The 15210-nt window shown below is 33.7% G+C and overlaps 2 protein-coding genes and 1 pseudogene across 3 annotated transcripts; 2 read left to right on the top strand and 1 right to left on the bottom strand.

The window, feature by feature from the left end:
* The first annotated feature begins 1284 nt into the window (after positions 1 to 1284).
* Positions 1285 to 5673, top strand: LOC110647882 (uncharacterized). The gene is made up of 9 exons (XM_021801907.2): positions 1285 to 1524; positions 1609 to 1724; positions 1845 to 1902; positions 2145 to 2294; positions 2776 to 2986; positions 3965 to 4010; positions 4145 to 4265; positions 4523 to 4595; positions 5205 to 5673. The coding sequence occupies exons 1-9, from the start codon at positions 1440 to 1442 to the stop codon at positions 5437 to 5439; spliced, it is 1095 nt and encodes a 364-aa protein (XP_021657599.2). The 5' UTR covers positions 1285 to 1439; the 3' UTR covers positions 5440 to 5673.
* Positions 5674 to 5788: 115 nt separating this feature from the next.
* On the top strand, positions 5789 to 6993 carry LOC110647881 (DNAJ protein JJJ1 homolog; annotated as a pseudogene).
* A 1170-nt stretch (positions 6994 to 8163) lies between these two features.
* LOC110647879 (histone deacetylase 5) lies at positions 8164 to 14765 on the bottom strand. Of its 2 annotated transcripts, none has more exons than XM_021801905.2 (14): positions 14494 to 14765; positions 13392 to 13593; positions 12916 to 13062; positions 12710 to 12822; positions 12136 to 12347; positions 11201 to 11265; positions 10723 to 10893; positions 10500 to 10586; positions 9853 to 9985; positions 9634 to 9755; positions 9197 to 9390; positions 8869 to 8998; positions 8706 to 8770; positions 8164 to 8624 (listed from the first exon to the last, which is right to left on the bottom strand). In XM_021801905.2, exons 1-14 carry the CDS (start codon positions 14661 to 14663, stop codon positions 8462 to 8464), a joined length of 1974 nt encoding a protein of 657 aa, XP_021657597.2. In that variant the 5' UTR covers positions 14664 to 14765; the 3' UTR covers positions 8164 to 8461. The 2 variants fall into 2 exon arrangements, with proteins under 2 accessions (XP_021657597.2, XP_021657598.2); XM_021801906.2 differs by having other exon boundaries at positions 10530 to 10586.
* Between the last annotated feature and the right edge of the window lie 445 nt (positions 14766 to 15210).

Raw genomic sequence — 15210 nt, 5'->3', positions numbered from 1 at the left:
AAAGAAACGGCAGTGCACATCTTCTTTAAATGTTCGAGAGTAGTGCCTATTTGGTTACGTTCTCCATTAATGCTTCGATCTTCTTCTCTTACCGGTGACTCTTTAGCTGAATGTGGGCTTCAACTTTTATCCATCTTGAGAGTTTACGGTCAATACAACAATTTTGTGGTTTCGATGGTCTTGTGTGTAATATTTGGAAAGCTAAAATCATTTGATTTTTTGAAACAATAGCTCAGCCCACCAAGAAATCATTTCGGATATTTATGAAGAATTCATTTCTCTCCAGGTTCCTTCTTTTATGCTTCAAACGGCACACCATCAGCCCCTGATAGATTGGTCCCTTCCCTTTTAAGAAGTAATCAAGATTAATTTTGACAGAGTAGTTCATACAGCAAATAACTGCGATTCTATAACAGCAATAGCTCAAGACTTAGCAGGGAAGACTATGGGTTGGAATTGCAAGCGCATACCGAGCATCGTTGATCCTTTAACGCTCCGTGCTCTTGCGTGTAAGGAAATTGTACTTTTTGCAGAATTCAAAGGCTACTCGAACACTAATCTTTTGATACAAGTTAACTTTGCAATTACTTATCTAGCCGACTAAAGCCTTTCAATGAATCATACATTTGAAAAAAAAAAAAAAATCTTATACAATTCCCTTCTATAATACAAAAAATAAATAATGTAAGTTAATGTGACTGAATCCTTTTATTTTTTTTAAATGACAATTATTGCTATTATTTAATAATTTCATTCGAGATGTTCATGGCTCGCATTAATTAATTATAAGAAATTTGTATAATTACATTGTTATCTTAGTTAATTAGTTTAATTAATTTTTTTATCATTCTCTCAATAATAAAAAATTTTTTTGTAGCAATTAATAATAAAATTCATAAATTGAAAAAAAAAAGTCACGTAGTTATTGTAGAATAACAACGGATAAATTATTTATAAAAATTACTCGATTGAAATTAAATTAATAATTTCAATATTTAAATTTAATATAAATTTTTTATACCAATCTCAAATTTAATTATTACTATTTAAACACTTGAACATGTTTAATTTTATTTATTTTAATTAATAACTTATATATATTTTATTTATAATATATTTAACATTTATTGATTATATAAGATATTTAATTTTTATTTATTTAAAATATAAATATTCTTATAGTATATTTTTATATAAATAAAAAATATAAAATCTAAATTCATTTGAAAAATAATATAAATATAATTTTCTATTTAAATTAATTTCAAATTCCAATATCGGGTACCAGAATACCCCACCCGCCGTCATTGCCCACCACCATCCAAACGCTCTGAAACCTGGTGCATGTATCTTGCAAGTCGTTTTCAAGGAAGCCAACAAAAGCCCGCCCTCTTCAAACCATAAACCCTAACCACAAAGAGAGCTCAATCAACTGAAAAATGGCGGTTCAGAGTCCAACTTCAAATGGAATTCAGCCTTCCACATCGCATTCAATCCCTTCTGCAACTGACCATCAGTTCTTTGGTGAGCTTGCAGCTTCATTTTTTTTTTTTTTTTGGTTCTCTAGTTTCAATTTCAATAACATTCTGCGTTTGATTTGATGCTTAGTGTGGAGAGAGTTCGTATGGGGAGCTATTGCTGGAGCTTTTGGGGAAGGAATGATGCATCCCGTTGATACCATCAAGACACGAATTCAGAGTCAAGCAATTCTTAGCGGAAGCCAGGTACGAATCACAAATTTCTGTCTCTGCTGGATATTCCTTTGTTTCAATTTGGTAAAGCTTGTTTTGTTTTATAGTATTTCTGCTTCTTTTTTTTTTTGGTCAATCTTCCAACACTAGCAGAGCCAAAAGAGCATACTGCAGATGGTCCGGACAGTCTGGGCTGCTGATAGAGTAAGAGGTACATCATCATAAATTCCATTTCTTCTTCTGATAACTGGTTCAATATTTTCAACTTCTTAGTAATTTAAATTTGGTATTTGAATTTTTACTACTGATTATTTATTTTATGTATTGTGGTACTAAGATGACAAATACATGATTTATGGTTATCTGCTGATATCTAACTGTTGCATTTTTCTCTTCGGTTGATGTTCTAGTGCCTACCTGATTATGGATTTGATCTGAACTGATTACTTTTAGGCTTTTATAGAGGTATAACTCCTGGAGTTACTGGGTCTCTGGCAACTGGAGCAACATATTTTGGTTTTATAGAGTCTAGCAAAAAGTGGATCGAAGAATCACATCCTAGCCTTGGAGGCCACTGGGCACATTTCATTGCTGGAGCTGTTGGTGAGTTGTCTGGTGCTTCCAAGTCTTATATTGTATTCTATATCTGTGTGTGCATCAAAAAGAACCACTGATATTTTGAAGTATTGTTTAAATTCGTCAGGACCGAGTATAAATAATATTGAGCTACGGTGGTAGAGAAGTATATCTGAACCCTTTAAAGTTCTTTGACAATTTCATTTTTCTGGAAAAAAGGGAACTTTTTGGATTGCTAGTTTATTGCATTTTTATCTTGGGGATAATATTTTGCATTCATTATGCAAAATTTCATTTATGTCATTTACAATCATGTGCATGCTCTTGGATTTCTGTATGTATTACGTTTCATACTTTAAATATAGCACGTTGTTTTGTCAGTGGGATTCTGCTATGGCATGAAGGTCTTATTCATTTAAAAGATCAGCACTTCCAATACTTATGGGTTCATCAGCCATTGGATTTTTCTGAGAACTCTTATTTTCCATCTTCTTGCTCAACATTTCAGGAGATACGCTTGGTTCTTTTGTATATGTTCCATGTGAAGTAATGAAGCAACGAATGCAGGTGCAAGGCACAAGAACATCTTGGACTAATGCCGTTGTGAAAGACAATATCTGTGTGAAATCTGGTGAGCAGATGTATGGCTATTACACTGGAATGTTTCAGGCTGGCAGTTCAATATTGAAGGAGCAGGGGCCAAGAGGATTGTATGCTGGGTAACTGTCTGAAACAATAACTCTAGTGTGTGGATGTTCTGGTTTTTCTTTTGAAGTATTTGGCTATTTAAAGTTTTAGATTAAGTTATCACTTTTGAGCTAGCACTCTGCTGCTTTCAGTAGTGGTATAAATTGGATGGAGTTCTTCCAACTATTAATCCGTGGTGTAAGTGTTACTAATGGAATTAAGGTACTTTAGTATATCAAAGAGCTAATCAAAATAATACTCAGCTCCTTTTGACTCTCATATGAATGTTTAGTTCTCTGGCCTATTGTTACCATAATGGACAAGTCTGATTGAGCACAAAGTGATCTGTGGGAGATGATATTTTGGCCAACTGTTCCGATACATTATATGAAGTTACTGTTTAAAATTTTTATGGCATCTTGCTTGATAAAATGCCCTAATTCAACAAAGATACAGGTTATGAAGGATCCATCATCCAAGTCTTCTGATACACCAAAACAGAGCCCACTATATGAAAAGGAAAAGAGATCATTCCATAACTGTACATTTGCTAAGATCCTTCTTCCAAGTGTTTGGCTTGTGATATGAGTTTTCTATATTTGTTTTTTTTTTCTTTACATATTGCTGGGCCTGATTGGTCAAAAGGTTTATTTTGACCAACTATTTTGATATGTGGCACTGGCTTATTGATTTAAATTTAATGCATGGGAAAATTTCTTCTTAAGATCAAACCTAATGGTTCCTTAGCCCATAATGTACCACAACATCTAAATCTAAATTCAACCAAGTAGCAGGCCATGAAGACTAGGGACGATGTGTTAGCTCTTTCAATATGCAAAAATTTTAACCCTTTTCTTGCAAGGTATATAAACTCAAGAATAATGTAATATTGCAAGCAAGATCATTTCTTCGAATGATCACTGATATTGTTGTTTCCAGCCAACTAAGATAGTACCACATTTTGAAAGAGTTATTTGTCTCAATGCATAATTTACTGCTCCCTTTGGCAGATACTGGTCTACACTTGCAAGGGATGTTCCATTCGCTGGCCTAATGGTTTGTCTTATCTTGACTCTTGAGAAATTTGGTTCTTACTTAATCCGCAAGAAGTGCCTTTTAATTTTTTTGTCCATGCTGGTTGACTCTACCTTGAAGCTTATTTAAGTTGATATTGTTTTTGTGATTTGCAGGTTATGTTTTATGAAGCCCTGAAAGATCTGACAGAGTATGGGAAGCAAAAATGGATGCCCAGTTTAGATGACTTCATTAATAGTTCTATGGAGGGACTGGTCCTGGGAGGATTGGCTGGTGGTATGTGCTGATCTGCCTAAAAGTAGAAAATCCAAGGTTCAGAAATAGATGCAACAGTTTTTGAATTAAAAATGTTCTCTATTAATGTTAGCAGAAAATCTACCACATCTTTTTAAATGTATAAAGTTGCTTATTAACTTGATTCTATAGGTTTCCAAATGCCACCTGACATTTGCAGTATTTAATTTTGTGGCGCAACTCAAACAAATAAGTCTTGCATGCATGGTGATTCATGGTTATTTGTGAATTTTGAGCAGGTTTCAGCGCATATCTGACCACTCCCTTGGATGTCATCAAAACAAGATTGCAAGTTCAGGGATCAACTGTAAGGTATTACTTCTGAATATTCAACTTGCAGGATCAGAGTTGTTGCTATATTTCTAAATTTTTTGATGAAATTATCATATGCCATGTTAGATAATTGTTTTTTTAATGCTTTTTAACATTGCTTTTCTGTGTTCAACTGTTAGTCATGATAAACTAAGGCTGCTGGGGATTTCTATGGAAAGGCATTGCGCTTATGAGATATCACCTCTTTTTTTTTTTTAACCACCATCTACAGCCCTTTATTGTTGCTTTTAATGCTGATTGACTCAGCTCTCTCTCTCTCTCTCTCTCTCTCTCTCTATTTGCCAACTTTTGTGAAATCTAGTAGTAATTTTATAAACCACAGTTTCAGATACTAGTCAATAAAATGCCAATCTACAGCGCTGCCCGAATTCATTAACAATAGCACATTAGTTTCTTACATTCCCTTGATGAGATAGAGCTTCTTACAAGTCCCTAACCAGCAAGGGGAAAAACAAAACAAAGCTTCGAGAGCTTTTTTGTTAGCTTTGCTAGGAAAATAAATCATTCTTGCTAGTACACCTCTGCTCAGACCTGTTTCAGATTGAAAGAAGATGCTTGAATGACAAAATATTTTGCAAATTATTGAAGGTACAAAGGCTGGTTGGACGCAATGCAAAGAATATGGATGGTTGAAGGTGTCAAAGGAATGTTCAGAGGAAGCATCCCCAGGATAACATGGTATATCCCAGCCTCTGCACTTACTTTCATGGCTGTGGAATTTCTCAGGGACCAATTCAATGAAAGAATGGATGGCGACAAGAAGCATGAAGTTGCCAACTTGTCAATAGAGAGAAAGGGACCATCTCTGCGAGAGGTAGCGTAGATTGGAGATAGACCACCATACCATATCAAAGATTTACAGATTCTGTGAAGCAACAATTGTAACAAGATGAAGCTACATTTTTAAAATTTTGATTGGTTTATATTTGAGATATTAGTCTTCCAATTCCTATAATTCTGTTTCTATGAATTGCTATCCATAAGAGTGTTATGCCCTGCATTCAGGGATTTTTCCTAGGGATTTTTCCTATTGAAGAATTAAGACTTCATTTTTCAAGTAGAAACTACAAATGCTACAGAGACCTTATTAATTATTCTTGTATCCTAACAGCGCTTTTGTTTAGCTCTTCTTCATCCCTAACCGCCCAAGCCAGCATAACCCATCTTCTGTAATGGCGTTGGAGAAGCGATGCCACTAGAAGGCGCACAGCCTTTCTCGGGATTCCATCGTTGAAGAAACACCCTGACAAACTCATTTAACTTGGCTTGAGCCAAGCTAAAGCCACCGCTTAATTTCAAGAGCTTACACTTACGAGGTCCTCTCCGAACCCAAGGAGCGTTGCTAGTATAATTCTTACCGCTCTTAAATCCTCCTCTGATCCTAATTTCGCCAATTCGGTTCCTGGCCCTGTTATCCGCAAATTTTCTTCTCTAACATCGACCATGTGGGTTACAAGGTTACAGGAAAAGGGTTTTATAAGGTGTATCCTGACATTTTTAACAAAATTTATGCGAACGAGGTTAGTTTTTGCAAATTAGAGTTGAAGTAGGATAGTGTGAGGGAGGCTCTGGTAGTAATGGGGAATTTGGAGAGCACAGGCAGATTGCAGTGTTCTATAATTACTGGTTTGGGTTTTGTATAGTAATGGATTTTGTTGGGTGGATCCGTAGGATGTGATGGTTGTGCCGAATGGAAATCAAGGAGTGTGACGGAAAGAGGAGAACAAGAAGTTGAGGAAGAAGTCCAGGAGGGAGAAGGCGGAGTTTGTGAACAAGGGGATAAAGAGAGATTGATATGATAAGAAAAATGCAGAGTTGGAGAGGAAGAAAGCGGAGGAGAGGGATAGGAGGAAGAAGTTGGAGAGTGCCAAAGCTTATGACTATGAGGAGCCAGAGTGGGCAAGAGTGAATGAAGGGGAGGTGAGTTTGAGGAGGAAAAAAACGACAAGAAGGAAAATGGAGGGAAATGGTTGTATTGCTTTGTACGTGGGAAAAAGTTTAGTGAGAAACAATGGAAGAATCACGAGCAGACGAAGAAACATAAGGAGAAGGTGGCTGAATTTAGGGAGTCATTTGGACATGAAGAAGAGGAAGACACAATAAAAGATATTGAGGGAGATGAACAAGAAAATAATGAAGAAATGGTTAATAATATGGATAAGGTAGAAGAGAGGTTTAAATAGGGTTTTAGGATAAGGGAGGAAGATAATGAGGTTGAGAATCCAGAATTGAATGGCAAGATAGTTTCTTTGACGCTGAGGATGTGGGAGGTTTTGGTGTGAGGGATGGTAATGCTGATGATGATAAGGCTGAGGATGAGGATGAGGATGGTGATGGGGAAATGAGTGTAGGTTTATGTTTTATATTATATCCTTAAAATGTAAGGATGAATTTATAATTAATAAAAATATAAGAATTTTAAAGTAATTAATTTATATTTTAATAATTATAATTATTTATAAATTAATCTTTATATATTTTTAAAAAAAAAAAAAAAAAAGATATTATTATTATATATATATATATTATATTATATAAATATATATGATGATGATTTTTAATTAAAAAAAAAAAAAAAAAAAAAAAAATTAATATATAATTTTTATAATTTATATAATTATATATATATATATATATATTTTTCAAATTTTTTTTTTTAATTTATTTAAATATAAAAAAATAAAAAAAAGTTTTTTTTTTATTTTTATTTTATTTTTTAATTTTTAAAATTTGAAAATAAGACTATTTTATAATTTTATTAATTATATATATATTATAAAATAATTTTAAAAAAAAAAAAAAATAAAAAAAAATTTTTTTAAATTAATAATAAATTTTTAATTTAATTTTTTATATATATTAGTCGTAGATGTGGAATTACAGGTTGATGCCATGCAAATGGCTGCTATTTTTACATTACCAGCACTATAGATAGGATAAACATTATTATTATTATTATTATTTATTTTATTTATATTATATTATAGGGATTATTTTTATTATTATATTTTTTTTTTTTTAATTTAAACATAATTTTAATAATATATCTATATTTTTTTTTTAAATTATAATATTTAAATATATAAAAATTAATAATATATTATTATACAAGTGAATCATGAAGATCCTCATTCACAGAACATCAAAATCGAAAAAAATTAATCAAGTGTCGCATCAAATTCGAGAACAATTGCCATCCTTAAGCTTGGCAAACCGTTGTCCATGTTCCCAAGAAAACAAATGATAAAAATTTATCGAGGGGAAATAGGAAAGTAATCTTTGTTTACGTATCATGCTAGGCAGCGATATTACTTCAATTTCAAAATGTCTTGAAAATTCTTAGCTTTAGATGCTGCTCCTGCTACTTGGGAACTTTGTCCTCTCACAGCTTCGGTTTTGCAGTGCTTGCCCTGCACCGAGGTGTTCTGTTGCAAATTGCAACCTGTATGTCAAAATTTTGGACAGTGACTAAACTATCTATAAATGAATTCTTTCCCAATTTGAAGTATTGGAGCCTGATTTTTTTTTTATTTTAAATATCAGAATATATGCACCATCAATTGTAGATTAAAATAATAATAATAAAAACAAAACCATCTCATGGGATCGCAGGCTTTAGCAAATACAAATCCATGTTAGTTCTGAAAACGATGCGATATATTGTATGTAAATTTGCACTCACTGCTGCACCCTCAACACTTGATTGCAATACAAATGGACCTTAATTTGCCACAACCTTTTGGTTTCTGAAGCTATCGGATGAGCAAGATTTGCTTTTAATGTGCAATCAAAGCTACTAGTTTGAAACATTTACGAGAATAAATGTGAAAACTAGACAGTTGCCATCATAGTGGTCTAGAAGAGGCTTCTTCTAAGTAGGCAATGGCCTCCTCTTCTGAGAGCTGTCCTTCCATCAGCCCTTGGACTAAGATGTTGGCGTATTCTTTGCAAGGACCACGCAGGGGAAGTTTCCCTGATTTAAAGCTCACAAAAGTTGAAAGTGAGCAGCTGAATCATCACAAAGATGTAAAAACAGGTTAGGCAGAGAGCGAGAGAGATGAAGGAAAAGAAAGAGTATTTTATGCATACGTCATGGTCAGAATAGGAATATCCTGCTCCTTTCCCAAGTAAACTACATTATGGTACCAACCACTCTGCATGAAAAGCCAAAAAAACATCCATTTAGTAAGTGGAAAGCTTGGAACGTATGATAATAAATCAAACTGATAGCCTCTCCCAGCCCAGAATATACCTTAAAAACCTCCAAAGAAATGGACCCTTGGTTTGTGACTGTCTGTAGATCTGCCAAATCAAATGCCGGAGAACCCATCTCATAACTTGAACCATTTTCTTGAAACAAAACATCATTGAACTGCTCCAGCCTGTTAAAGAAGAGAGCGAAGGATGAAATGATGAATTCAATGTCGATGAGTAAATTTCAAAGCCAGTTAGAGATTGTCACAACTACGTTAGAAGCTTTTATTGTTCTATTATACTAGAAATACTGATAAATTCATTTCAAAATATTAAATGGAAGGCATTTTGGTTGCAAATGAAAACAATCACAAGAAACAACATACGTTATTCTATACAAGCACATGTAAGCTTTTTCACCGACACTACTTTCAGGATGAAGGAAAGCAACGCCGCCAGGACCCCATGTACGTGAAGATTCACGGCCAAAGAACAATCTGTGGGAGAAAATTTTCCACAAAATATCTTTTGGAGGGTTTCTATCCATTGAACCAGAGCATGGCTCCTTCATACCATCGACCTGCAACATTTCTCAATATTACAAATTCAAAAATAAATAAATAAACAAGAAGAATTGGCATCTTATGCTTACTTTAAGAGCTTAGACTGTTTATAAACCCAGAATGCCTGCCTTTGGATGATTAAAGCATAAGGAATGATTAATTCTATTGAAAATTATCTTTATCTTTTTTCTTTTTTTGCCTAAACGAAAATTATCTTTATCTTAATATTCAGGATAACATTGTAATACTTATTATGTTACCTGACCACCTTGAATATAGCAAAGGAACCTTCGTTTCAACATATTTGATCCAAAAGTAGCATACCAAATGTCTATCTTTGAAAGCTCTGATCTCCAGGGAATAGGCTTTGCTACCGCTTGATCTACACTCATTATGGAGTCGTAAAATGAAACAAGATCTAGAGAATAAATTTCCGAAATTTGACATATTTTGACTGTCAAGTAGTGTTATTCCCTTACCATGACCATCTTCAACTTTCAGCCTTGAAAGAGGTTCAATAATATCCTGAACAACTGCCACCGTATTTTCTGACACAGTATTTGGAGTTTTGTCACCCTCATCTTCGTAATCAAAGCTTGAGATCAAAAGATGCTGGAATGCAAAACTTCAATATTAGTGCTGTACTTGTGTAGAGAAAATGGCATCGTATGTGAAGGACAAGTAATATTTAAACATAGCTAAATTAGAATGAGCTAAGATTAAGCCAAAATTCTTTTCCTTCAGAACCTAGTCAATACCCATGTCCAGTAACTAGAAGTGTTTCTGCAATCATTAGCTGAATAAGGTGCTTGTGGAAATAATTTTAAGGATTTTCAGTGAGAAAATCAATTTGGAAATAACAAGGGGATAATATTCATGCAAGGCAAATCTCTCTGTCTCTCTCTCTGTCTCTCTCTCTCTCTCTCTCTCTCTCACACACACACACACACTCATTCGTATGCACAAATATAAAATTCAGGTAGGTTTGATCTTAGTATATATTTTGCTTATGTGTGTGCGTGTGCATGATTCTTTTTCAAGTTTGTCTGCCTACTAATCAACTGACTAACATCATATTTGATGAGACAAAGACATGATTTTATGTTTGTAAAAGACAAGGACTCACTGGAAGAGGGGAGGCTATCGGATTGGTTACCTCCAGGGGTATTTCTTCTGCAAGTGCAGGCCAGTAAGCACTTAATTTCTTACGAACCTGGAAAACAGATACTATCTGGCTAAGCTAAAACATAAACATCTTGCTATGGAATGCTTATAATCAACAAAGAAACAATAACACAAATAAAAAAGTGGATAACCAAGCAAAGAATGTAATCACAAATTTATTTTACCGCCTGTATCACACGCCATGTGGACTCAAATGGCTTGGCCTCTGAAGATCCAGCGAAAGGCTTGCTTTCAAGCAAAACTTCCATGCAAGCAAGGAATGAATTTGCTATGGAGTCAAGATTGTAACCTCCTTCTAATGCCAACACAATCTTACCATGGGCAAAATCCATTAACTGAAAGGAAGGGAGGAAAAAAGAATACATAAGAAATATGAAAAACATGAAACACTCTGCTAATAGTTCTCGAAAGAATTACAAAGTAAAAGGTGCTAAACAAATCAAAAGTCAGCAACCAACTTTAAAAGGGAACTCAAGAAAAAAGAGATCAAACAACAAAGTAGGAAATTTCAGATTAAGCCTTTCATGCAAGATAACACCTGTATGTTCCTAGTACAAGCAACCTAACAAACTCTCTGTTTCACAGTTAAGGTGACAACATTATGAAAATACCACCAAAAATACGATTAAATAGAATGCTAACCTTTTTCAACAATACTGAATATCCATATGGTGTGACACAACAACCGCCAAGAGGATCACCGACGGCTGTTTCAAGAATTATAACAGGAAAATTTACCCTAGTAAAATTGAATGTATATTGGCAATTTTAAAAAGTACATTGGAAATTACAAGATTAGCATGTCACATACGAATAGAAACAAACAATGCATCCTACAATATATTGCTTTGTAGAACTAGCTATTTTCAAGAGATCTTGTCATTTAAAACACCTCCAAACATAACTGCTACTGTTATAGGTGCACTACCACACCTAGCCTACTTTTTAAGGCCACAAATACCTAGGCTAGGTGGTTTCTCAAATCTCAACGTTTGAGGCACATGTTTTAGCTTACTTTTGCATTGGCCATTAATTCGAGATTAGTTGGAGTAACAAGTAAGCACCAAGCCCATAAATAAAAAGATAATTTTCCTCTCCATTTCTCACAAGTTGTCTGTTCCTGCAGTCTTCATTTTTAGACACTATTTTGATTAATTGCTCATTTGGATTGACCAAATTTGCGGACAAACTCCTAAAATAAGTTATGATATGTAGTTACATATGTATCAACACTATTAATCTTTCTTTTTCTAGTGAAAAATAGATTTTCATATGAAAATTCTCAATGCAATCATTACTTTCCCAAATGCTTGTAATGGAAACTCTATCAAGTTGAAATAGCTTGTTAGAATTCTTCTGATATAACCATGATTCAGTGTGAGTACGTCCAAAATGCACGATGAGGTAAAAGTAAAACTAGGAATATGTATTTTTGTGCATTGAATATATTGACATGACTATCAGCTTGCTAAGGCTACTGGGTTTATTCAAACGTCTTGGAAGTTGGAACAAATCATAAACCTCCATAAACAGGGAGAATAGGCAATCTCAAGTAGATAACATTACAACCATCAAACCTGCATCAAATCCTGCAGACACTATAATCATGTCAGGATCAAAGTCCTTAGCAACAGGTATCAATATATGGTCCCAAACAGCAAGATAGTCTGCATCCCCACATCTTCCATTCTCCCAAGGAACATTTATGTTATATCCCGCACCTGGTCCTTCCCCAATCATAGTATAAAAACCATCATCGTTAGCAGGGTAAAAGCACCCAAACTCATGCCTGCATAAATTTACAGCTGTGAGTTCAAATAATAATAATAATGAAATTTTACAACTGTGACTAGGAACCTGTGATCAAATTATTCATTGTGACCTTACATTAAACAAAAAGAACTATGAACTCAAAGCCTCCATAAAAAGAAGAACATAGATAACCATTACTACAAGCCAAAGCTTGTTATATCACAATGAAAATCCTTGACAAACAAAAACTCCGCACATATAAATACTTAAAAAAAAAAAAAAAAGGAAAACTAAGGTTCCCGAGTTTAAGGATAATATTTACAATGGTTTGAGATGTGATAGAAGGTAGCCTGAAGTGATTACACAAGAGAAAGTTGAGAAGTAGAATTCGTACTGTACCTATGAACAGAGAAGAACAGGACACGAGGGTCCTTCCAAAACATCTTTTGCGTACCATTACCATGATGAACATCCCAGTCAACAATCAGAATCTTTTTAATACCCAATTCTGGCTGTAACATAGAAATAACAGTTAATGAAGTGACACCTTACTAAAAGTTAAAAACAAAATAAAATTTGAAAATAAAATAAAACCAAGCTCTCACTCTTTCATCTAATAGAAAACTTGTTGCAACAGCCACATTATTGAATAGACAAAATCCCATCGCCTCATCATGTTCAGCATGATGTCCAGGAGGCCTAACTATAGCAGCAGCAGAATGCAATTCCCCTTTGGCTACTTTCTCAGCAACCTAATTGAAAACACATCTATGATTAGATTTTTAAATTGAAAAATTGATTGAAAAAAAAATAAACAATAGAATTTCGCCAAGATTTCTGAATGATACTCATCAACAAAGAAAGCTTTAAAATTTAATGGCATCAAAACCCATCAAGTCCACTTATATTCACTCATTAAATGTGTTTCAGATAACATATCACAGTTGAAAATCCATCTCTAAAATTGTCAACAAAACCACTGCAGTCATGGCATTAAGATATAGGCAGAACATCGAAAAATAAATGGACAGAATACTAAAAAGTAGGCACATTTGTCCATACAGTAACCTGCACACAATACCTCTATGACAGAACCAGCAGCAAGGTAAGCAGCTTCTGATGATCCTTCATTAAAGTATATGGAATTGAATTTTGAAGCAATTCTATTTCTTCGAGAATCAAATTTTTTGGAGCTTATATTTCTAATCAAATTAACATGATTCTTGGAGTGAACAGCTTGTAGATTTTGATCTGCTGCTTCTTTGGCATTCAAAACAACACACCTGCAAGAGTCAAAGCCACCTCTACCACATTAAAAACAGCATCCAATTGAGCGAGAGAGAGAGAGAGAGAGAGAGAGAGAGAGAGATAACAATATTAAAAGAATGAGCGGAAAAAATGAAAAGCATTATCTAGGCACAAGCAAGATGACGTGTCACCATGAACATTTGCATTTTAAGTAGTTCAAACTAGACTGAAAGTAATTGAACAAATAATCATTTACAAAACAAGCAAAAGAGAACAAGCCAAACTCAAATGAAATTTAAAATCCAAACAGACGTTACCAATTACAAAATTTAAACAGCGAACAGCTCATTTAATGCATTTAAACCCGTTTATTCTGAAAAAAAATATATATATTTTTCATATTTTCTCAGTGAAAGGAAAAACTAAAAAAATAGATTTTTAAGAAACTCATTTTTCGGACTTTAATAATCTTTAAAACAAACAATTATACATGCATATGCAATTATGCATAACACATACCACCGTTAATTTAATATTTTCATAAAAAAATATTTTATTAAAAAATATTTTCCATAAAAAAATTTTTTCATATATACAGATAACAGGAATTTTAACTCATCACTCACCCATAGACATGATAAGCGCTCGAATTCAAACGAAAATGAAGCCAAAATTAAGCTCTACAGCTCTGGAGACGCTAATTCTTTTTTCTATAAAGTCAAAAATGAGTATTCACTTGTTTGCATAATGAGAAAATTCAGTAAAACAAAGAGACATCAAGATTGACAATTGAAAAAAAAAAATTACGCCACCTATGGCAAAAGAAGAAATAGAGGTCACTCAGCCAAAACCTATGACAATAATTTTCTCTGTAGCCAAACAATCAGCAGAGTGGAAATTATAACTTTCTAAGAGAAAATTAAAGAACATATAACCTTTGAGGAATGTTGTTGGCAACGAGTTTGCTCCAAATGGCCTTGATGCGATTGGGGTTCTCGGGATGATAATCATCATCAGGAGTGTGATGCTTACACATCCGCTCATCGTACAAAATCCCCACGAGCCGTTGACTGCTCCTACTCTCACCAGGTTCTAGCTCCCCCATGCTCTCGATTCTGGATCTCTAGTCGCAGTGGTCAAGGGAAAGTGAGAAATGCCAGAGATGAAGTGTGGCACTGTCACAACGTTTTTTTATTGGTGGAAGTTTTTTGTCTTTTCGGCCTTTTTCTTTTTTCAACCTTTTCTTGGTCTTGGAGGGAAGGTACTAATTTCTACTAAGGCTCCGTTTGGAATATGAATTTTAAAAAAAATAACTTTTAAAAGAAATATTATTTTATTTTAAAATATTTGTAGCTAAAATATATCAATTTTAATTCTTAAAACTCTTTAATTAATATATTTAAAAAATTAAATATACATCCAAAAATATTATTTTAAAATTCTCTATTTCTATATATATGCATCCATACTAATTGGCATTGAGCTGTGCAATGCATTAGAGGGCTAAGTAAGAAATATATATGTGTGTGTGCAGGAACGTATTTTCAAGAGTTTATCACGTGATTTTTTTGTTATGATATTGCTACATGACTAATATGTGGTAAAGTCTAGCATGCGACATTATCTTTTATATTATTGTCATATAATTAATA

The sequence above is a fragment of the Hevea brasiliensis genome, chromosome 17 (genome assembly GCF_030052815.1).
Source record: "Hevea brasiliensis isolate MT/VB/25A 57/8 chromosome 17, ASM3005281v1, whole genome shotgun sequence".
Classification (NCBI taxonomy): domain Eukaryota; kingdom Viridiplantae; phylum Streptophyta; class Magnoliopsida; order Malpighiales; family Euphorbiaceae; genus Hevea; species Hevea brasiliensis.
The sequence above is the reverse complement of the archived record's forward strand: the minus strand, read 5'-3'. Positions and strand labels throughout refer to the sequence as shown.

Bases quoted from the DNA above. Each gene is read 5' to 3' on its own strand.
- LOC110647879 (XM_021801905.2), bottom strand. From the start codon at position 14,663: ATGGGGGAGCTAGAACCTGGTGAGAGTAGGAGCAGTCAACGGCTCGTG. The intron at 12,348-12,709 runs GTACAGTACGAA...AAATTTATGCAG, and splicing joins CTGTTCTTCTCTGTTCATAG to GCATGAGTTTGGGTGCTTTT. The intron at 10,587-10,722 runs GTAAAATAAATT...TCTGTTTTCCAG, and splicing joins CATGGCGTGTGATACAGGCG to GTTCGTAAGAAATTAAGTGC.
- LOC110647882 (XM_021801907.2), top strand. From the start codon at position 1,440: ATGGCGGTTCAGAGTCCAACTTCAAATGGAATTCAGCCTTCCACATCG. The intron at 4,266-4,522 runs GTATGTGCTGAT...AATTTTGAGCAG, and splicing joins CCTGGGAGGATTGGCTGGTG to GTTTCAGCGCATATCTGACC. The intron at 4,596-5,204 runs GTATTACTTCTG...AAATTATTGAAG, and splicing joins GTTCAGGGATCAACTGTAAG to GTACAAAGGCTGGTTGGACG.